At 40.5% G+C, this 24,004-nt stretch overlaps 1 protein-coding gene across 1 annotated transcript in view; it reads left to right on the plus strand.

Annotated features, from left to right (window-relative positions):
* The window catches only part of LOC115093252 (carboxypeptidase O-like), a 77,675-nt gene that overhangs the window by 36,743 nt on the left and 16,928 nt on the right, over positions 1-24,004 (plus strand). Inside the window, exons 5-8 of the mRNA XM_029604925.1 lie at positions 4,734-4,835; positions 5,675-5,779; positions 17,745-17,855; positions 19,581-19,671. Of these exons, the coding sequence (XP_029460785.1) occupies positions 4,734-4,835; positions 5,675-5,779; positions 17,745-17,855; positions 19,581-19,671 (409 nt within the window). The remainder of the gene's footprint in view (positions 1-4,733; positions 4,836-5,674; positions 5,780-17,744; positions 17,856-19,580; positions 19,672-24,004) is intronic.

The following is a 24,004-nucleotide window of genomic DNA, read 5'->3' on the forward strand; positions in this document are numbered from 1 at the left end:
AGTATAATGCCAGGAAAAAAGGTGTACTTATTTCTGGCATTAAAACCCACGATAACGTGCATTACGCTATCGCATGCAACGCTAAGCACTCCTCATTTCAATTTACTCTGCCCTAACTCCACCCAAATGCCTCCTATTTGGGAAACATTTTAAAATGTGCATATGCATCTTGCGATGCATTATTTATTGTGGGGGTTATGGTGTTATCGCAGGCATTAGGGCCCTAACACACGTGATAAGGCCCTAACATGATTTAATGAATGACTCCTAAAGTCAGGCTATTAAGCGGCCACCCACACTCCTGAATATACCCAGCTATCTTAAAGTAAGCCAGGTAACTTTACCCGGCTAACTTTAAGATTGCTATTCAGCAGTACAAAAGTTATTTATTTATTTGTTTACTTATTTATTTGACTGCATTTGGGAATCACTTTACAGACTGAAGCAATCACTCAAAGCAATGAACAAAATCAGCAAACAAAAACAAAATGCAAGATTCACATATTTAAATGACATAATTAAAAAACTATAGCAGTACATATTTGATCCCAAAGCATAACTAATTCATCCTCCCCCCCCCCCCCCCCCCCCCCACACACACACACAGCAAACAAAGACTAATTATCAGTCATTGATAGGGTATTCTGCAATTGGCATGAATTTCAGACCCAAGATCTGTATAACAAAAAGATCTAATTGTCAACAGACATAAACCACATCTTTAACTTTTTGTGGAATTTTACTAAATTTACGTTTTCTCTCAATTCCAATGGAAGGCTATTCCATAAACCTTGAATTATAGCTGAAAAAGATCTATTACACAAACGAGAATGACCAGATATTTTTACTGGCAGAAGCTAGAGATACCACTTCCCGAAAGATCGTAAGTTTCTTTTAGCTTCATGCCATTCCAGAAAACCCTTTAATGAAGGGGAGCCAAAGCCATTCAGAATCTTGAAAGCCAGAGCCAAATTCTTAAGTTTACATTGATCCACTGTAGGTAACCAATGGAGTTATAACATGGAGGTTTAGCAGATATTCTCCTAGATTTCCCCAAAAACATGCAAGTAGCTGTATTTTCAACCAGTTGTAACTTGCGAATCAACTTTCCCTGAATGCTGGATATCAGGCTCTGCCTTAGAACATCCCGCCCCACCCCCAAGGTAGCCGGATAACACATTATCGCTATCTCGGGGCTGTGCAGCATGGCAGGATTTTCAAATCCCACTGTTTGTCCAGCTAAGTCTCAACTTAGTTGGACAAATGACACTGAATATCAGCCTCTCTGTATATTAAAAAGCAAGACACAGTGTGTATCTGACTTCCAGCTCATAGCAAAGTAGGCGCATTAGTCAGGACAAATGATTTGCACATTCCGACTACAGCAGATTTTTCATTCAACTTTCCTTCAAATGAATCTGCAATGTATACAGATTAGGTGTTTGAAATTCACACGAAACATTAGGGATATGCACTGAAAAAGTTTTCACTTCGTTTTGTTATTTTCATTTGGGTGCCATTTTTCATTCCTTTTGTTTGTTTGTAGTTCCCAAGTTCATTCATTTCATTTGTTTCCACTAAAGCCAATAAGGAAAGCAATGCATCCTATTTAGAACTCTAATACTGGGGTTTTCTAGCCAAAGTTAATGAAATTTTGCAAGCAGGCATCAGCAGCAAAGGAAATAGCACTCCAAAATATCAAGAGTAGGGGAAAAGTGACACCAACAGTGGCAAGAACACCCCAAGACAACAAGAGGAGGCAGATAGCATCAACAACACTGGCATTAAGTCCCCAATGCATCATAAGAAGGACAAAGGGAAGCAGTGACATGAACAGGAGGCATGAGAGGGACAAAACAGTACAACAGTGGCATGAACAGCCCAAGGCACCAAAACAGTAGCATTAACATGCAATGGCACCGAAAGGGCAGGAACAATAGTGGTATCAAGACTCCAAAGCATTAGAAAAAGGGGAAAAAGTAGCACATGAACACAATAAGGCACCAAAAGAGCGACACAGGGCACCAACAATAGTGACATGAACACCCCAAAGCACTGAAAAAGGGTTGAAAACAGCACATGAACACCATAAGGCAAGAGAGGGGCAAAGGGCACCAACAGCAGTTGTTTGAAGGTAAAAAAACAGTACATGAACACCCCAAAGCATCAAGAGAGGATGAAGGGCACCAGTAGGAACCTATTCTGAAAGGATGGGCTCAGGGGCGGTTTTATAATGAGGCAGGGTGAGGCTTCAGGTGTCAGAAATTTGAAACGGAAAAAAAATGCATATTTCAGAACACCGCTGTGATGTCCGCCTCACACTGCCTGCCCCTACCGAGGCTGAGAGACACTGCGGGTTGCAGCGGGCCACCACCACCGCCAGAGACCAGGTTGGCGGCGGCTGAAAACAGGAGGGACATTGGGCTGGCTAGGCCGGTGGCAGCTGAAGAGGGGGGTAGGGGCGGGGTGAGAGGGGGCGCTCTCTCATCCCTCGCCTCAGAAGGATGAGCTCCTTCTTAATTACAGTGGAACTAGTTTGCAGATGTTAACCTTCAAAAAAAAGATAGTGCAGCTTTTAAATTAGAACATAGGGGAAAGCCGACAGTTGCTCAACAGTGCATGATTCAGAGGGAGTTATCTTCGAAGGATGCTAAAATAACAGAGGACTTAGGGCATCCTGCTAGAGAGGATCCAATAAAAGCAAAAGTAGCACATATGCCTATAAATAAAGAGCCACCAGATTTAAAGATTCCTGTCAACTGATAAGAAGATTATTAATACAAACAAAAACGTTCTTCAAAACGCTCTAATGCCAGAAGTTTAAAAAGTAAGATGTGAGAGTAAGAATGTATAGCACTGAAGGAAGAGGTAGACATAACTGGCATCTCAGAGACCTGGTAAAAGGAGGATAACCAATGGGACAGTGCTATATCAGGGTACAAATTATATTGCAATGATATGGTGGATACGTTTGGTAGTGGGGTGGCATTTTATGTTAGGGATCACATATAATTCAACAGAATAAAGATCTTGCAGGAGACTAAATGCACAGCAGAATCTTTATGGGTGGAAATGTCATGTGTGATGGAAAAGACTATAGTGATGGGAGTATACTATTGTCTACCTGGCCTAAATGAACAGATGGACAATGAAATGCTAACAGATTATGGAAGCTAGCAAATTTTGCAGCACAACAATAATAGGAGATTTCATTTATCCTAATATTGACCGGGTAATTGTAACATCAGTACATATTCGCGAGATAAAGTTTCTCTTCAAGAGAGCTTTCCCGAACCAGGATGACAATGGACTACCCGCAACTTGTCCCCCTGCAAGCAATACTATCTAGTCCTCTACTCCCCTCTCCTATGACCCCTTGGCACACCGGATCCCACCCCGAACCTTTGCATTGCCTTTCCTTCCTCTTTGTCGTCTGTCTTTGTTTCACCGCTCTGAACATAGGAAGAGGGGGGTAATAAGTGCTTTTTAAATAAATAAATTAATTAATAGATGAAAAGTGACTGCTTCAGTGAGCAGTTGTTCTGGGGACCAATGAGACTTGGGAGCCATATTAGACCTAATACTTACTGGAACGCAGAATTTGCTGCAAGAGGTAGCAGTGGTGGGGCTGCTCTGCAACAGGGATCATAGTGTGATCAAATGTGACTTTATGGAGGACATTAAGTAAATCTCCAGCTCTAGCATTAAACTTTCAAAAGGGAGACTTTGATAAAATGAGGAACATAGTTAGAAAAAAACTGAAAGGTACGGCTACAAAGGTTAAGAGTGTACAACAGGTGTGGACATTGTTTAAAAATACCATGTTGGAAGTACCATGTTGAAAATACCATGTTTAGTCGTTCTACAATTCTTCCCCTTTCATATCCAAGTTATTTTTCCATGTTTTTTTGTAACTTTCTCACATCCAAAATATTGTTATAATATTTGTTAAGTTTCATACTATATTTGTTCTTGTATTGGGAAATGTTCTTTACTTTGTTACTCTCTGCCTTTACTCACATTGTTAATTGTAAACCGGGTTGATGTGATTCCTATCATGAAACTCGGTATAATAAAAATAACAAATAAATAAATAAATAAATAAGCCCAGTCCAGATATATTCCATACTTTAAAAAAAGTGGGAGGAAGGCCAAAAGATTGCTGACATGGTTAAAAGGTGCAGCGAAAGAGATTATTTTAGCCCAAAGAATTTCTTTCAAACATTGGAAAAGGATCCATCTGAAGAAAATAAGGAAAAGCATAAGCATTGGCAGGTTAGATGTAAATCACTGAGAAAGCGGGCTAAAAGAGCGTTTGAAAAGAAGCTCACCATAGAGACAAAAACTCATAATAAAAACTTTAAAAAATATATTTGAAGCATTGCAATACCATCCAACTTCTATGATGTTTTCTAATTTGTTGTACCCTGCCTTGGGTGAATTCCTTATTCAAAAAGGTGGGTAATAAATCAAAATAAAGTAAAAACTGTTTAGAAGGAAAACTGAATGAGGCCAATACTGAATTGTAATCACTTCATATGGTCTATGACAACTATTTCTATCACCATGTTCAGATTAATATATATGTTGATGCCAGAAATGAAGGTGGGCTATAAAAATGCAACTATCACTAAGTTAAGTCATTTCTAATTGAAGTCCATTCTGCATTTGTTAGGAGATAAAAGTGTAGGAAGCTCTTTACTGATAATGAATATTCATCATATATCTACTAGATTAAGCAGTGGATGATGCAGATAGAGCAAGAATACAACCATCTGGTGACTCGACATCAGTTAGGAGAAACCTATGAATTACAGCCAATATACTACCTGAAGGTAAGTGACACAAATTAATGTTAAAGTCAAGTGAATGGCTCTCCCGCTTTAGAAGAAGGGCTCTATCTTCTATAGTCAAAAGATTAAACATTTTCTAAGCATGAGAATATGTATTTTTATAAACTTAGAATGCTCTAGGTTTGAGTTTAAACAAAATATTTTAGGACTCCAGGAGGAGTCCTTTTGTCTGCAGTGTTCTGGGAAGCAATTGTCCATGTGTCTCACGAGCAGGACAGTTTGCCTGGAGGGCTGAAGACACCAAGCAGGTATTTAGCTATACTTTCGAAGTGAAAGAGAAGGATTCTCACATTCCAAAAGAGTGTTGAAAGGAGAAAGAATCCTAAAGGGAACAAGCTCTCCCAGTTTTCCTACTATTTGATTCATAAGGCATAAGGTGCTTATGAACAGTTGAAACTGTGAAACCTCTCTTTTTCTGTTTTTATACTGAAAAATCTTTTACTTTTTTGTCTTCATAGTTATGAAATACTACCCATTTGTAGAGTTTATTTTGAGAGACTATGAAATCGATCCCCTTGGGGCTTATACCTTTTTGCTGCCCCTCCCACTGGAAGCGTTGACTCGTGCTCTGCACTATTCAAAGGTGGCCACGTTCCTTTTTTAGGGCAGACCCTGAAGAAAGGGGTTTACAGATATATTCTGAAAAAAAACACTGAGATTGCTTTTACTTTCTCGCTTTTGTATTATTCTTGTTTTGAAGCCAAATTCTGGAAACACTATAACAAGTACATATTTGCATGTATGAAACAGATGTTGACCACAGGCTTTCTTATGTAATGGTAAATAATTCATACAATACCTGCTCTGTATATGCTTCCCAGTTAGGTCAACCATCAGATAAACCAAAGAAGATCATTTGGATGGACTGTGGTATTCATGCCAGAGAATGGATTGCACCAGCTTATTGCCAGTGGTTCGTGAAAGAGGTCAGTTTCTTTCCTTCCCTTGGAAGTAACGAAAAACATAAAATTCCTTAGCCCAGGCAAAGACAAAGATGATGCTACAGCATAAATCAGGCAGCAGAAATAGAGAATAGCAGGTATGGTCTACTAACGTATAATACCTGCCAACTGTCAGGAGAAAGAACTTCAGGCATACTTGATTGTTGAATTTACATCTCAGTGCACCATGATATTTGTAATCCTGCTTCTTGCAGCACTACAGATGCAAAATTAATTATAAGAGGTGCCAGAAAGTCTAAAGAGTTTCGCCAGAAACTGAGTAACTTTTCAGTTCTGATTTAGATGTAGGAAAATATTTTCTGCAAGTTTCAAGAGAGCTGTGACATGAATTGGGCAATCACACTGACATGTCAGCTTTAATGGTGCCTAATTGGTTCTCAGGACAATTAAATCTGATACATTTCATTGGTAGAGTGCACGTCAAAATTCCAGACTTTTCTGATTTCATTTAGTAATAAAATTGAAATTTTCAATATTTATTGCATAATGGCACAGTGCATTACCAAATAATTCCAATGCTATAGAGTAATAAGTTCATGTACTGTATATTTGAGTATAACCAGCTTGCCAAAAGAGGGGACACTGAACATTTTCTGGTGCTTTTCATCAGTTGTTTGAAGTGATTAGAAAGTTAAAGAGAGATGTAAGATCTGTAAGCATTTTGCAAAAGGTATTTTCTCAGAACCGTCCAACCTAGCTTTTGCAGCACTTACAAAATAAGATCACTGAATGAATGCTGCAGTAATCAATGTACACAATTCAGAAATCTGTGATTGCCCATTATCAAACAAAACATATTAAGCTAAAAATTAAAATTAATTTTATCCTGATATTTTGTAGTAAAAGCAAATGCCATAAAGGGAATAAAAGTTTCACAGTACAATGAACCTCTACGAGTGGAGCTAACTTAACTGCAGTAAACTGCCTGATACCATTTTGAGTGCTGAGTGTGCAGCTATAACCTATTGTTTTGCTGAGATGATATTTATATATTTAAAATTTAGTCATTATTGTTGATTTATTTTAAGTTTAGTCCTTAGCGTTGTTAAGTGGTTCCTATTCTCTGATTGTATGCTGCCATTCTATTATGTTGTAGGGATGTGCATTCGTTTCTGATGAAATAGGAAATAGAGACGATTTATCCTACTTTTGTAACGTTTCGGTGGGGCGACGAAACGATAAGAAAACCCACAAAATTTTGTGTGGTTTTCTTATCGTTTTGGGGGGAGGGAGAAAGGGCACATTACAAAAACCCCCAAACCCACCTCAACCCTTCAAATTTAATTAATTGCAAACCCCCACCCTCCTGACCCCCCTAGACTTGCCCAAACCCTCCCCAAGACTTACCGAAAGTCCCTGGTAGTCCAGCGGGGTCCCGAGAGTGATCTCCCCCTCTCGGGCCATCGGCTGCCACTAATCAAAATGGCGCCGATGGCTCTTTGCCCTTACCATGTGACAAGGGCTAAAGGTGCCATTGGTTGGCCTGTCACATGGTAGGAGCAATGGATGGCCTATGCCATTTTTTAAGATGGCGCCAGCCATCCATTGCTCCTAACATGTGACAGAGGCCAGCCAATGGCACCGATAGCCTGTCACATGGTAAGGGCAAAGGGCATCGGCACCATTTTGATTACTGGCAGCCAATGGCCCAAGAGTGGGAGATCGCTCCCGGGACCCCTGCTGGACCACTAGGGAATTTCGGCAAGTTTTGGGGGGGGGTTGGGAGGGTGGGGGGTTGCAATTAATTAAATTTGAAGGGTTGGGGTGGGTTTGGGGGTTTTTTTGGGGAGGGGGTTTTTACAACCCCATTCTAATTAATTAAATTGGAAGGGTTGGCACGGGTTTCAGTTTGTTTCAGGGGCAGCTGAATTAAAATTGGCCCGAACCATGAGAAAACGAAATTTCCTGTGGCGGGCCGATAACGAAGGCCGAACCAAAAGGTTCGGCCGAATCACAGCTCTATTATGTTGTACCCCACCTTGGATGAATTTTTTATTCAAAAAGGAGGGTAATAAATCCAAATACATAGTAAAATAGTAACATAGTAATGAGAGCAGAAAAGGGCCAGATGGCCCATCCAATCTGCCCAGCAAGTTTCTTATGCTAATATCTGCCACTCTGTGTAGGATACCCCCATGTTGCTCTCAAGGTTAGTAACTGCTGCTATGTGCAGTTACCCCTAAGCCTTATGATAAGGGCAGTAATATTTACAATCAAAACCAAGCAACTGTCAAACCCATAACAAATTACTGCTAGCAACATTTTTACTGGGTAAGGAGCCTTCTTAATAATTCAGGCAATGCTGTTTGATGTCCTTTACTTTGGGACGTGGTCGTAGAAGCCATCCTATGCTTTTTCCCTTATTTATTTATTTATTTATTTTTAATTTTTATATACCGAGGTTCTTATAGAGACTACAAATCACTCCGGTTTACATATAACGATAAACTGCCCAACAGAGATAAGGGGCTTTACATAGAACAGTGGCACATATGGAACAATATAACTGGATGACAATTTAACATAATGATAATAAATAATATAGTATAGTTTAACATTGTAATTAATAAAATTATGTAATATAATCTGTATAATTTAACTATTTAACTTGGATATAGTGACATATTAACCATGCCAGATATAAATAATAAGATAAAATGAATTTTTGAACTTAGAAATTGTAGTCCAGTTGCAGAGGAAAATATAAATAATAAGATTAATTTTTAGAACTCAAAGATTGTTGTCCAGTTGCAGAGACCTGAAGGTAGGACTTGGTATGGTGACCATAATTAGGGGATACTTCTTATTTGGGAAGACTTTCCGTCTTGGTAGGATTGTGAGTCTGGGAAGGCTTGTTGGAAAAGAAGAGTCTTTAGTCTTTTTTTGAACTCTTGATGATTGGGTTCATCAAGAGTTATGTCTGCATGTCAGAACCCCAGACCATAAAAGTCAGGGCCCATATCGGTTGTTGTCTGTATCCAGTTCCCCTTTCCCCCACCACTCTCTTATCATTAAAAATGGGGAGCAATGTTGCAGTTGTGTCAAAAGCATCAAGTAATCCCCAAACCTTCTGTTAAGGGTAGTAACTGCCACTCCATGCAGGCTACACCCATGCATCCTTTTCTTCATTTCCATCCTCTAGTATTTTGGGATCCACAGTGTTTATCCCATGCCCCTTTGAATTCGTTGACTGTTTTATTCTTCACTACTTCCTCCAGAAAGCATTCAACCCTTTCTGTGAAGAAATATTTCCTGATATTGGTCCTGAATCATCCTTTCTGGAGTTTCATTTCATGACTCCTAGTTCTACTGTTTCCTTTCCAACAGAAAAGGTTCAAAATTTATACATCATTAAAACCTTTCAGATATCTGAAGGTCTGTATCATATCTCCCCTGCACCTCGTCTCTTGCAGGATTTACATATTTAGATCTTTCAGCTTCTACTCATAGGTCTTCTAATACAGACCCCATACCATTTTGGTCACCCTTCTCTGGACTACTTCTATCCTTTCTCTATCCTTTTTGAGATACTGTTTCCAGAACTGAACATGGCACTCCAGGTGAGGCCTCACCAAGGATCTGTACAAGGGCATTATCACCTCCTTTATCCTGCTGATCATTCCTCTCTCTATGCAGCCCAGCATTCTTCTGGCTTTAGCTATCACCTTGTCACATTGCTTTGCCATTTTCAGATCACCAGATACTATTACGCCAAGGTCTCTCTCTTGTCTGTGCACATCAGTGTATCACTCCCCATCATATATAACTCTTTCGGATTACCACACCCCAGATGCATGACTCTGCACTTCTTAGAATTGAATCCCAGCTGCTAAATCTTCAACCACTTGGTAAACTTTCTTAAATTACTTTTCACTCTCTACTCTGTTACAGATCTTAGTATCATCTGCAAGTAGACAAACTTTACCTTCTATCTCTTCCACAATGTCAATCACAAAGATATTGAACTGAGCCGGTCCCAAAACTGATCCCTGTGGCACTCCACTTAACATAGTTCTCTCTTCAGAGTAGGTTCCATTTACCACTACATGCTGTCTCTTATTAGTCAACCAGTTTGTAATACATGCTAGCATCTTGGTGCTCACTTCCAAGCTTCTCATTTTATTCACAAACCTCCTATGTGGGACCGTATCATAAGCTTTGCTGAAATCCAAGTAGACTTCCTAGAATACTCTTCCTCGATCCAATTCTCTAGTCACCCAATCAAAAAAATAATAAGATTGGTCTGACAGGACCTTCCCCTGGTGAATCCATGCTGTCTTGGATCCAGCAAGTCACCTGATTGTAGATAGTTCACTATCCTTTCCTGCAGCAGTCTCCATCAATTTTCCCACAATTAACATGAGGCTAACTGGCCTGTAATTTCCAGACTCCTCTCTGCTACCACTTTTGTGAAGAAGGACCAAAGAGGTGGGGGATTGCTATTAGCCGCCAAAAAAGAATTAGGTCTATCCCTCCAGACCACTAACTCATCAAACTCACTCGAAGTTGCATTCTTCAAGTCCAAACACCTTCAAATATGCCTAACTTATGCCCCTCCAGGAAGCCTAGATTCAGACCCATCCTCATTAATCGAACTCATAGCCAAACACTTTAACACAGACTCCCCCGCTATAATAATGGGAGATTTCAACCTCCATGTGGACAAATCTACACAATCTTCCAATTGTGAAACATTTCTCACTACACTCAAGTTTATGGGCTTCAACCAAATCATCAAGGAACCTACTCACAAAGTGGGTCACACCCTGGATTTAATCTTCATTAACAAAAACCTTTCCCCCATTTCTTCCTTGATCTGCTCTCCAGTCCCATGGTCAGACCACAAGATGATATCTATCACTCTGAAAAACATCCAACCCACCCCTAAGCCTACTCACAAATCCACATTCCAATACAGGAAACTGTGCAACTCCGACACCATGAACACTCACCTCACAACAGCATTAAACAACCTTGACCTCTCAAACGCAGATTCAGCCACATCATCCTGGATCAAGATAACAAAGAACGTTGCAGATATCACTTGCCCGTTAATTACAAAAAACATCCATTCCAACTTGAACAACAGGAAATCCTGGTACACCCCACAACTTAAAACCATGAAACAAGAGCTCAGAAGTAAAGAACTTTTTTGGAGAAAAAAATCCATCACAAGCCAACCGTGAGACATACAAGTCTCTCATGCATCGCTACCGGATATCCATCTTACAAACCAAAAGGGATTTCTACTCCCACAAAATTCACCATTTCATCTTCGATCCTAAAGCCCTATTCTCTCTCGTCTCGTCTCTCACCAAAACCTCCCCCCCATCCATCCCAGACGATCAAGCCGCCTCAAAAGCCGCTGAGCTAGCAACTTATTTCAAGAAGAAAATCACAGACCTGATCACACCTCTAAAAGCAGTTACAGGCCCCCCGATACCCCCCTTCTACCCAACACTGGTCCAGCAGAGCATAACCCTGGAAAAATTTGAACTGACCTCCTCTTTAGAGATCGAGACAATCCTTAAGAAACTCAAACCAGCATCTCATCCCATAGATGCAATTCCCCCCAATTTACTCATTGCCATCCCAAACACTGTCGCCAAACCTATTTCAGACATCATAAATTGCTCACTAATGCAAGGTTCAGTTCCAGAACCGCTGAAACTCGCAATCCTCAAACCCCTCCTGAAAAAACCTAACCTATCCCCAGATGACCCAGCCAACTTTCGACCTATCGCAAATCTTCCTTTCATCTCGAAAATACTAGAAAAAATAGTGAACAATCAACTTACAGACTACTTAGAAGAAAACAAAATCCTAGCACCGTCACAATTCGGCTTTCGCAAAGAACGGAGCACTGAAACTCTACTTATTTCTTTAACTGACACAATTCTCCTGAATCTTGACAAAAAACAATCCTGTATACTCATACTCCTCAATCTATCAGCCGCATTCGATACGGTAAAACACTCACTACTTCTGGAACGACTAACCGACATAGGAATCAAAGACACTGCGCTAAATTGGTTTAAATCATTTCTACAAAACAGATTCTACAAAGTTAGAATCAACAACAACGAATCATTCCCCGTCGACTCATCTATGGGAGTCCCTCAGGGCTCTTCATTATCACCGACACTTTTCAACATATACCTTTTACCGTTATGCCAGCTCCTCTCCAAACTAAAACTAAAGCATTTCATCTACGCAGACGACGTACAGATTCTGATTCCGATTAGAGATTCCCTTCAAAAATCAATAGAATTCTGGAACACCTGCCTTATATCTATCAACAACCTGCTCTCTAGCCTTAACCTAATCCTCAACTCCAATAAAACGGAAATACTCCTCATCTCTCCAGACGGTACCCACTCTAAGCCAATCTTAAACCCCATAAATCAGGCCTCCTTCTCCCCCCATGTGAGAAACCTGGGAGTCATTATGGATGATCAATTAAACCTAAAGAGATTCGTCAACAACACTGCTAAGGAGGGTTTCTATAAATTACAAGTCCTCAAACGTCTCAGACCACTCTTACACTTCCAAGATTACCGATCAGTACTCCAAGCAATTATTTTTTCCAAAATCGATTACTGCAATTCTCTGCTACTCGGCCTTCCAGCTAACACCATTAAACCCCTTCAAATGTTGCAGAACGCCTCTGCCAGGATACTGACTAAGACCAACAAGAGAGATCATATTACCTCCATCTTAAGAAACCTACATTGGCTCCCAATCAAATACAGAGTACTTTACAAAACAATGATGATCATTCACAAAACCATCCACAAGCTCATTCCATTGGAACTCAACATCCCACTTCAACCACATCTTCCATCCAGACCGACGAGAACAGCCTACAAAAACACTCTACTAACCACACACATCAAAACCTCTCTAAGCAAACGAGCCATGTCAGTAGCAGGTCCTACCCAATGGAACTCTCTACCGCCAGAACTCCGCTCAGAACCTTGCCCTATCAACTTCAAAAAGAGACTAAAAACCTGGCTATTTGAGCAAGCATTCTAAGTACGACATCTATGACATCAACATACATCAACACCATCACACCAACTGTATAAATTTAAGACTATCCATCCATGCCACCCTTACAATTTAATAACCTTACTCGTCCGCAGCCTAACACATAGCTTTATTCCTTATATTATATTAAGTGCCTTGTAATTTTAATAGGCATTTGTTCTCCCCACTTTTAATTATGTGCCAAGTTTTCTACCCATGTAACCTGATCCAAGTTTTATGCCCTGTTCTCTGTAATTGCATTTCTCATGCCAGTTTTTCAGTTACAATGTAAACCGAGACGATATGTAACATTTTACATGAATCCCGGTATAGAAAAATGTTAAATAAATAAATAAATAAATACTCCCATTTCCAGATTTTCTATTGAACAGGTCTTTCAGGGGATCCGCTAGCTGAGCTCCCTCACTATCCTCTTTGTACCTCATCTGACCCCCATGGCCTTGTCCACTTTCAGTTTGCTTAGATCATCCCATACCTTCTCTTCTGTAAATGCAGTTTCATCTTCCTCATCCCCATTTATGATCTTGTCAACCAGCAATGGTCCTTCTATAGGGTCTTCTTTAGTGAACACCAAACTGAAGTATTTGTTTAACATAGACAAAACTGAATTCATACACTTAGAAAGGAAAAACATGAATATTACACAAACTCCAATAATTCTCAATAGCAACCAAAAAATTGATTTAGCCGAGAAAGTTCGCAATCTCGGCGTAATAATTGACACTGAACTAAACCTCAAACAACACATTTCACTAAAGGTAAAGGAAGGATATGCAAAACTCATGATACTTAGAAAACTTAAACCATTACTATCCCTGCCAAACTTCCGTACACTACTTCAATCTGTGATATTTGCCAGCACGGACTATTGCAATGCTTTACTACTTGGTCTACCCTACACTACAATAAGACCGCTACAAATTTTACAAAATGCTGCAGCTCGAATTCTCACTGGAAAAAGTAAAAGAGACCACATAACAGATACACTTGCCACACTACATTGGCTACCCATAGAACAGCGAATTCAGTTCAAAGCACTTTGCTTAATACACAAACTTATCCATGACGAAAAAGTAGAGTGGCTGAACACAGCACTTCGAGTACACATCCCACACAGAAATTTAAGATCAGCAAACAAAGCTCTTTTAACGATTCCATCTGTAAAAGCAGCAAGACTTACCCAAGTTAGGGAACGTGCACTGTCTCTGGCTGGTCCCACAATATGGAACTTAATGCCCCTTGACTTAAGACTCCAGAGTAATCATAAACTTTTCAAAACACAACTCAAAACCTGGCTTTTCAAACAAGCCTTCAAGAAAGAAAACGACGCAGGCAAATAAATAAGGCTAAAGCGGACTCAGAGCACCCAAAGCATATTTTCCAGATACTACTGGAAATTAGTTCACTCACTTTTAACTGTAGTCAAACCATCAGGATGAAGTACCATAAAACACTTAACCCCCCAAGGGAATTTCTCTAAAGGTAATTTCCTGAGCACAACCCATATTATTCTTAATTACTGTTTGTTACCGAATCACAATGGCACCATCTATGTAAATTAGGATCTACACTTTCTTTGATATAAGTGCCTTATTGTAAACCGTTATGATGGTAAATAACTTAATGACGGTATATAAAAACTCTTAAATAAATAAATATATAAATATTTCCACCATTTCTTTGTCTCTCTCTCCACACATTGCTCCTTGTCACCTTTCGGTTTCAGTATACTACTTCAGGCCTTATTTCTTTCTCTGATATATCTGAAAAATGTTTTGTCAGCTCTCCTTACCTGTTTGGCAGTCCTTTCTTCCACTTGATCTTTCACTTTCCTGATTTCTTTCTTCCTCTCCCTCAGTTTTATCAGATATTCTTACCTTTTGTCCTTTATACCTTTGCCTTTATTTTGTCAGTCACCTCCTTATAGACCAGATTGGTTTCTTTTTCCTCTTACTTTTGTTTACTTCTTCTAACATATAGATTTGTTGCCTTTGTAATAGCTCCTTTTAATTTGGCCCACTGATAAATAAATAAATATTTATGACAAAGAGAAGACATAGCCTCACTTGTTTCAATGGTTGTTAAAGAAACTGTGCACAGCTGACAATTTTTATTTTTTTTTTATTTATCAGTTTTCCAAACATAATATACAAAGCATCCACTTTGAAATCAGAAATATGGTTTACAAAAGAGTATCAAATCAAATCGCATTGAGAATAACAATAAAGGAAATATTACATCAAACTCTTTTGTCTTTTTAAACCCATTTTACCACTAACTTGTGGGGGGGCAGGAAACTGCGGAAAAATAGGAGTTCTCAGAGAAATATCTTTAATAAAATAGCGGCGCTGAAAGATGTTAACCTTAATCTAATATATAGATCAGACATTGGTGTTTATTTGGAGGGAAACTTTTTTCCCTTCAACAAAATTTTTGAGATGTTCAGGTTGGTAAAATATATGAGTATTTTCACCATACTTAACTATGCACTTACACGGAAAGCGTAAGAAGTAGGATGCTCCTAGAGCCAAAACTTCTGTTTTTAGCTCTAGGAAAGCCTTCCTTCTCTGTTGGGTAATTTTCGATACATCTGGGTATATAGCAACATTAGCCCCCATGAAGTTTTTATTGGACTTCTTAAAATAAGCCCTCATTATTACTCCCAAGTCCTTATCATTAAAGAAGGAGATCAGGAGAGTGACTCTCTCCACCACCTCATACGCAGAAGATTCCAGGAATTCTGTAAGATTTTCCAGGACATTGGGAGATGTTAACTGTCCTCGTTGAGATCTGCGAGCAGGTAGAAAATAAACTTTGTCGAGTGGGGGAGAATTATCTGAGGAAATATCTAGAACTTCCGAGAAATATCTCTTAATCGTAATCCGAGGGATTTCTCCCACCACCCTTGGAAAATTCAGTATTCTGAGATTCAAATGTCTGTTCACGTTCTCTAAGTATTCAATCTTGTTATTCACAGTCCCAAAGTTCTGCACCATAGTAGTCTGCACTTGTTTAACTTGTTTCAGCTCTTCTTCCATTTTGTTCAATTTTTCTATGGTTTCAAATTTAGTTTTCCCAAAATTTTCATTTATTGTACATAGCTGTGATGACAAAGTACTTATATTCACTGAACATTCATTCAAGGACTTCACCATTATTGATGTTTTATTGTGTCTTATGTTCAAATTGTTTTTATTGTGTATGTAAATTGTAAACCGCCTAGACGGACACGTAAGTGACCCCATGTGCGGTATATAAAAAACTTTTAAATAAATAAATGTTAGTGTCCACAAGGACTCCATCATGACTACCTCAGGTTTCTTGATATTAATAATTTCACCGGGTATGAGGGGGGTAAAAGATGGCATACTCTCACCGCTTCCGCTGATCTGATTCAGCTCCCCACTCAGCTCAAAGCCTCCAGCTCCATTCTCTCCAGACAAACTGGGACTCCGGGCGTTCTCCTCATTCAACACTTCTCCCTCGGGCCGAAAAGTCATGGCACCCGCTTCGGATCCTGCTTCCAAGCTCGGTGTTGAGGGTTCCCGCTCCGCTGGAGGTGGTCGCTGATCTAGCGGGCTGAGAGAAAACAGTTCCATGGTCGGGTCGTGTTCTCCTACAACTGGCCCGACAGCCGGAGAAACCAGCCCACTTCCTTCGGTTTTTGGAGTGCATTGTCCGATTGTACGCTGCCCAGGGGGTAACGGAGGCGCCGAGGGATACGCTCTCTGTCTGCCCTTTCGTTTAGGGGGCATTTTATAAACAAATTACGGCACTAAGCCTTCTTCGACAGAAAGAAACGCCGGAGCAGCAACGCAATGCAACCTACTTCAGCGCCATCTTGACTCCGCCTCCCCGGCATCGCACAGCTGACAATTTAAACACCATTACTGTCTGTGTAAGAGCCTGTGCCCACAATCATCATTGATCTAAGTTGATATGATGGACATGAAATGGTTATTTCTCAAAAAGGCCAAGTTTCATGATACTCTGCAGCTTTCAAGTTTCATGATACTTTGCAGCTATAATAAATTCCAAGCTTTAATGATGATTAGATCATAATACTAATGTTCCAAGAGTGCTATACTGCTTAGGGAGCCTTTATTCAAAGGATACATACATTCAAGGTCATGTCTTCCTTGTCCCATGGAATCTTTTGTAGGCACTTAGAGGACCAAATCACAGGTTATCTAGTTAAATGCTGACTTTTGACTATTTCCCCTATGTATCCAGTTAAACTTTAATCGGATATCTCATTATCCAACTAAAATGTGGCCAAATAACTTTGGGGCATTTCAGTGGCATTTCTGGGAGGAGTTAGATTAGCCAGCTAAGTTATCTGGCTAAATGGTATTCAGAGTTAGTCGGATAACATAACCGACTAATTCTGGTTGTGCCACAGAGCTATCCTAAAGTTAGCCAGATAAACTTATTTAGCTATCTTTAAGATAACCATCTATATTCAGTAGTGCAACTGCACTACTGAATATCCCTCCAAAATTATCTGGATATTTAACCGGCTAACTTTGCAATTTGGCTACTGACTGAATATGGACCTCTTAAGATCTTAATTTCAGTGGCAAGGTTAAGTTTCAACACAGGTTGTACAATCTGACTTACTAAAACTCCCTCAATAGAAAGAATTGTATATACCAACAGTAAAATATCAACATGGAGTGGTTAGATTTCAATAATTATCAGCTACTGCAATGATTTCTTCAAGTTCCCAAGAATGAAGAACTCAAGGCAGTTCCATTGAGCACAGTGGAAAGATGGAGGTTTATGAAAATTCTCACCAGTCTTTCATCAGTATATCCATAAGATCCTATTTCATTCGTCTTTCAGTAATTGGCCTTTACCTTGTACTTTTCATTCTCAGATTCTGCAAAATTACAATAATGACCAGAACATAAAGGAGATTCTAAAAAACATAGACTTTTACATTGTACCAGTACTCAATATTGATGGATATATTTACTCCTGGACGACGGTAAGTGATTGAAGCACATTAAAAAAATGTAAGAAATACTTTTTCTTCACACTGGGGTAAGGGTCCTCCAAATCTGCCCCTTATTAATGTAGGAGCACTATAGTGTAGAAACATTGGACACAACAGAACATGCCACTGTTAGTGAGGTCAGAATAGTTGGGATTGTTTAAGGAGGTGTGACACTACCCAATGAGAAATGTCTAAGTTTGATAAAATTCCTGCACCCGTGTGATGCAGGAGGAGTACCAGGGGAGTCAGAGTCAGGAGAAACCAGCCTGTTAACCATAGTTGGAGAATTCTACCTCTTCATGGAGTTGTGCCTTTGAGCTCTTTCCTTACACAAGGAATGTACCAGAAATGGGACCTTTTCACTTCTTACGAGTGTCTCGAAAAGAGGAGTTCTTGTCCAGTGAAGGTAGGGGTTCTCAGTACTTCAAGGAAGGGGAAAAGTCCTGGAATTCAACAGGGCGAATCCTGAGACTTCTGAATGGGAGATAGAAGTGGTCAGAAAGTAGAGGTCTTTGAAATTCCTCATCTAAGTAGGACAAGTCTTGGAGAGGTATTCACTGAGAGAGAATGTTGTCCTTGGGGGAGTTTTGGAATAAGAAAACCGCCCAACTGGTGTAAGAGCCCTAAAGAGTTTCTGGTTGAAAGAGAAATCATACAGAAGCTCAGCAGAGTAGGAGAAGTTGATGGGAGAAAAAAAAAGAGCTGCTTTCAAAGCATGTACTTGGGAAGACCCAAAGGAAGAGGGTCCCTGTCCCAAGAAGTGACATTCTTGGGAGGGAAGCAAAGGGTTGTGGAAAAACTGAGATTTATTTTTTTTTCTGATTTTTGAATGCTATTTTACTGTTTGGTGCTCTAGTCATTGGTGTATCAATGATTTTGGACTTTGTTTTTCCTGCTATTGGTTCAAGTAAAAAGTTTAAATTTTTGAATAGCAGTCTGTATGCCTAAGTAGTGTCTTTTGTACCTGGCCTGGGCTGATCAGCAAGATAGCTCCAGTGAGGAAAACCTCAAAGGGCCTTGAGAGACTTCTTTCCCCCCTGCATGAGAACCCAGAAGGTCATAAGGCCTGTCCTTGGCCATGATCCTCCTTGTGAACCCCTGTGCCCACAACCAGATTGGGGCAAGGGGTACAGTAGTATTTAAGATATTTCAGTGTATTATTTTTATTGCAGATAAGTATTAAAACTATCATTCTAGTCTCACTCTGACTTCTCTTTCCCTTTTATTAACTCTACCAGATCAGACTAAGTAAATTTTCACTGTCAGAGTTGGCAGCAGTCCCTCTTTGAAAGAGTTACTTGCAGTTTATCAGACAAAAAAAAGACTCATTTTTATTTTCACCTACTTAAACGTTTCATTACACCAATACAGTCTGATGAGTGAAGACATTTTTTTTCCTTTGTCACCATGTCTTCCATTTAAAATATCTCAAATTTCAACCAGACCAAGCCAGTGCTTCCAGTATTCTTCAATTTACTGAAGCCAAAGAATCCTCATCACAGGCAAGATCCAAATTCCTCTAGCCATCTTCTTGAATGACATTAATACTACCAAGAAATGAAATCGAGGTGGAGAGTGTCTATCTTAAGAAGTTTAGCCTTTCATCACTTTTCACTAGCCATGTGAGCTTTCAAACTATGAATGCCTATTGGGTACACAGTGGGTAGAGGTTCTTTTTTTTTTTAATATATCCTTTATGTTGCTGCTTTTGCACAGGACCGTCTTTGGAGAAAATCCCGGGCAAAATATAACAATGGTACCTGCTTTGGGACAGACTTGAACCGCAACTTTGATGCAATGTGGTGCAGTAAGTTCAATTTAGTATTCCAAACAGACATGGGCAATGTGAAGATGGACACAAGCAATGTATGGATAGACATGGGGGCCTATGCAGAAAGACATGGAAAAGGCGTAAGCTTTCAGTAATACTGCCTATGTGAATGTCATCCTATAGGGATGGGGAGGAGGGCCCTAACCTTGGGGTCCCTAGGCATGTGCCTATTTTGCCTATTGGGTAATCTGGCACTATGGGTTTGTACAGTAGCTAAGTAAAATCTTTATAGGCTAGAACAGGAATCATGCTGACTCCAGCCTTTATCCATGCAACTTCAACTTTTATTAGTATACCTACCTTTGCAATGTACTAACAACCCAAACGTTCAGAGAGGGCCAAGAACTCCTGCTTCTGGAGATGCGGGGCCTCCTGATTGCAGCTGAGCTCATACTCTTATCCTGCTCCAGCAGGGTCCCACCCACAGAAATCTCTCTCCCTGTAAGATTTATGGTGGACCTGGCTAGATGCCTGGTTCAGCACAGGTTGAGGAGAAGAAGTAGGGCCATTCCTTCACATACCCTCCAACCTCAACTTGTACTCATTAGTCCAAGTGTCTTCACTTCCCCTGGATCCCATCCAGGGAAGTGCCTCATGCCCCCTCTCCCTTTCATCTGATCTCCCGCCTGCTAGGCTTGGGGTCAGGGTTTTAGGGTCAATCTCACCCTCACACATCAGGGTTACCCTAGACAGTACTATTACCACCACCCACTATGCCCTTTGCCTAGTGTTCACCCCCAGCCCTTTAACTGAGTTCATAATGGCTCCAGGTTCCATTCTTACCCCAGCCGGACTCCTTGGATTTCACTTGAGTGTTCCTGTGGTGGCTCCTCCTCCAGGCTTCCACTCTCTTTCAACTGTTGCCATGGCATTCTCTGACTTATCTGTGCCGTCTCCACCTGCAGCGTCCCCCTCTGCCCATTCTGCAGTGGTTGTGTTTGGGTACTCTACAGTGCCTTCCTCTGGGCTCTCAGTAGTGCCTTTCTCCGGGCTCTCTGCAGCACCCCTCTCTGGGCTCCTAGTAGCACCTCTCTCTGGGCTGGGCTCTCTGCAATGCCTCCCACTTGCTTTTCTACAGTGCCTCTTGCCAGCTCCTCTACAGTGCCTCTGTCTGTCCACCCTGCAGCATCTCTTTTTGGCCTCTCAGCTGTGTTCCTCTTTGACTCCTGCATGGTGCCTTCCATAGGCCAATTGATGCTGTATCATGCAGGCCATTCTGTTCTGCCTCCTTCTGGGCACTCAGTGTTGCCTTCTCCAGGCCAGGCTCTAAAGCTCCACCATGAGCTCTCTGGTATCTCAGTCTCAGTCACTACAAGTTTATTCACCTGGTATTCACCCTATTCTAGCAATTCAAGGTCTGTTTTGGCATCAGCTTTCAGCTCTCTCTGGCAAGGAATTTCTCTGAAGGTTAAAGCTGCAATCATGTGACTTATTCAGCTGCTCTGCTTTTTCTGTTTCAACTTGCATTGGATCCAGTCCTGGCTTTACTTTCTACAGGCAGGGATTTAGGAGAATTGCTTTTGATTCCCAGTCCTTCCATATTCAAAAACAATCCACTTTATAATAATATTGAAAGACAAATCATATCTAACATGAAACGCACACGATAGTTATCGCAACACGCAGCATGAATGCAAATTTTACAAATTTATTCAAAGGGGTGAGATCAATTAAGAACATAAGAAATTGCCATACTGGGTCAGACTAAGGGTCCATCAAGCCCAGCATCCTGTTTCCAACAGTGGCCAATCCAGGCTACAAGTACCTGGCAAGTACCCAAAAACAAAGTATACTGATGCTAGTAATAGCTGTGGCTATTTTCTAAGTTTGATTAATAGCAGGTAATGGACTTCTCCAAGAACTTATCCAAACCCTTTTTAAACCCAGCTACACTAACTGCACTAACCACAATGCCTGGCAACAAATTCCAGAGTTTAATTGTGTGTTGAGTGAAAAATAATTTTCTCCAATTAGTTTTAAATGTGCTACATACTAACTTCATGGAATGCCCCCTAGTCCTTCTAATTTCTGAAAGAGTAAATAACCGATTCACATTTACCCATTCTAGACCTCTCATAATTTCAAAGACATCTATCATATCCTCCCCCAGCCTTCTCTTCTCCAAGCTGAACAGCCCTAACCTATTTAGTCTTTCTGCATATGGGAGCAGTTCCATTCCCTTTATCATTTTGTTCGCCCTTCTCTATCACAACTACATCTTTCTTGAGATGTGGCAACCAGAATTGTACACAGGGGCATTATCCCACTGTGCAAGTCACATGTTTAATGCTGGAAATAACTACACCTTTTTTCCTGGCATTAAGCTATGTGATATGCCCAAAATGGCATTTGTGATAAATAATACAAATTCTATTTTGGGCATTTCTGGCCATGGGAGGGGAAAGAGAGAGAGAGAGAAAGAGCACCTCTGGGGTGGTACACCTAGTAGTCAACTATTTATACTTCTATAGGAGGGCCAGCTAGTAACTCGAGGTGAAGATTTGTTTTTTTATATTCTGCTTTTTGCACTTTTTTCAGCATTTCAAAGCGGATTACATTCAGGCACTGTAGGTGGGTTAGGGTTTTGGGGCCAATTTTACATGCAGAGTGAGACGTGCGAACAGCTCAGTTGACTCTCTACTATCAAGCTAGGGTGAGAGAACATTAAAGTAATCTCATCTTGGTCTGACTTTCCTCACTTCAACTCATTAAATCTTCACTGAGGTCTAGTGTGCTGTTTGTACGTCTCACTCTGCAAGAACTCACAACACAAATTTCCAGAGAGGGTTAGGAGTCCTGCTCCTGGAAACAAGGAGCTTCCTGATCCCAGCTGCACTCATATTCTTATCCTGCCCCAGTAGGGTCCCATCCATAGCTCTCTCTCTTTCTGTAGGATTTCAGTTGGACCAGGCTAGATGCCGGGTCCAGCACAGGTTAAGGAGGGGAAGTAGAGCCACTCCTTCACAGGGTTTTATAGAAATAGATTACACATACAGACCAACTTTCATAGGCCTAACAGACAGCATTAACAGACCCAAATGCACAAAAAGTGCTGAAGTATGAAAGTCCATCATGATTTTTAATGTGAAATGATGTAATCCGCCTTATGCAATATTACTAATAAAAGGAGGAATAGAAATATTTTAAATAAATAAATAAGTGAATGGCCACAAAAAGCCTCCATTCTTAAAGTAGGACAGATGGAATTAGTGAGAATCCACAAGCACACCTGGAGAAAGAAACTACAGGATTTGCAAATAAGAGAAAAATCTCTTTAAAGAGGTAGAATAGCAAATAAGGAAAAACAAGTTACAAATGCACAAATACAGCGGGAAATATGCAAGAGTTACTTCAGCAATCACACATAGATCAGAATCTGACACAGGAATGAATAAAAGGAGTGGAAGGCCTAACTTACTGCTTAGAGCAGCAGGCTGAAAACCAGGGAAACCCGCGTTCAAATCCCATGCCTCCCACTAGCACTCAATGAACCTTGGGCAAGTACTTCACCATTCATTCTCTCAGGTACAAATGTAGAGCCTGATTTACTAAGGCTTTTCTCCAATCCATGTCTATGGGAAAAAAAGCTTAGTAAATTTGATCCTTATGGGGCAAACATCAAAAGGATTTACACACACAAAAATAGGATATATTGAAAGAATTATCGATAGCCCATTTATGTGCTTATAGTACACATACAAACGTTAAACCTGTTGACAATGCAATAGCATATATTGCAGCTATTTTCAAAAGCCCACTTACACATGCCTCTGTCACATTTTCAAATATGGCATCGACCACCTCGGGGCCTAAGGAGCGACCTGGGCTGCCACTGCATCACCAGTCCCTTTTAAAGATAAGAGAAGACTGGCAGTGGGGAGGCCCCACTAGACACCAGGGAGTTTGTCTAATTTATGAACAGAGGCTTGGAGGGTAGGATGCTGTGATGGGGGAGAACCCAGGGGATTTTCTTAAAAGAGAAGGGGGTTTGCGCAGGTGGGAATGGCATCACCGTGTGAGACTTGGAGCCTTTGTTTCTTTTTTTTTTTTTTTTTAGTATGGGTCGCCTCAACATGTGGCAGGGGGTGGACAGGGGTCTGCCCAGAACCCTGGGAGGTATCTTACTCTGTTACAGGGAGGGTGTTTTGGGCCACATGGCCCTTTAAGAGGCATTCCCAGGGACATCAAGATGCACACTAGTGTCCCTATGACCTGGGATCACTTATCTATAGCTCCTTACAAAATGGATGGCCAGATTCTTGGCAAGCAGAGTTATTTTATTTCCATAGTATTATCTATGCATTAGCTG

The sequence above is a fragment of the Rhinatrema bivittatum genome, chromosome 6 (genome assembly GCF_901001135.1).
Source record: "Rhinatrema bivittatum chromosome 6, aRhiBiv1.1, whole genome shotgun sequence".
NCBI lineage: Eukaryota > Metazoa > Chordata > Amphibia > Gymnophiona > Rhinatrematidae > Rhinatrema > Rhinatrema bivittatum.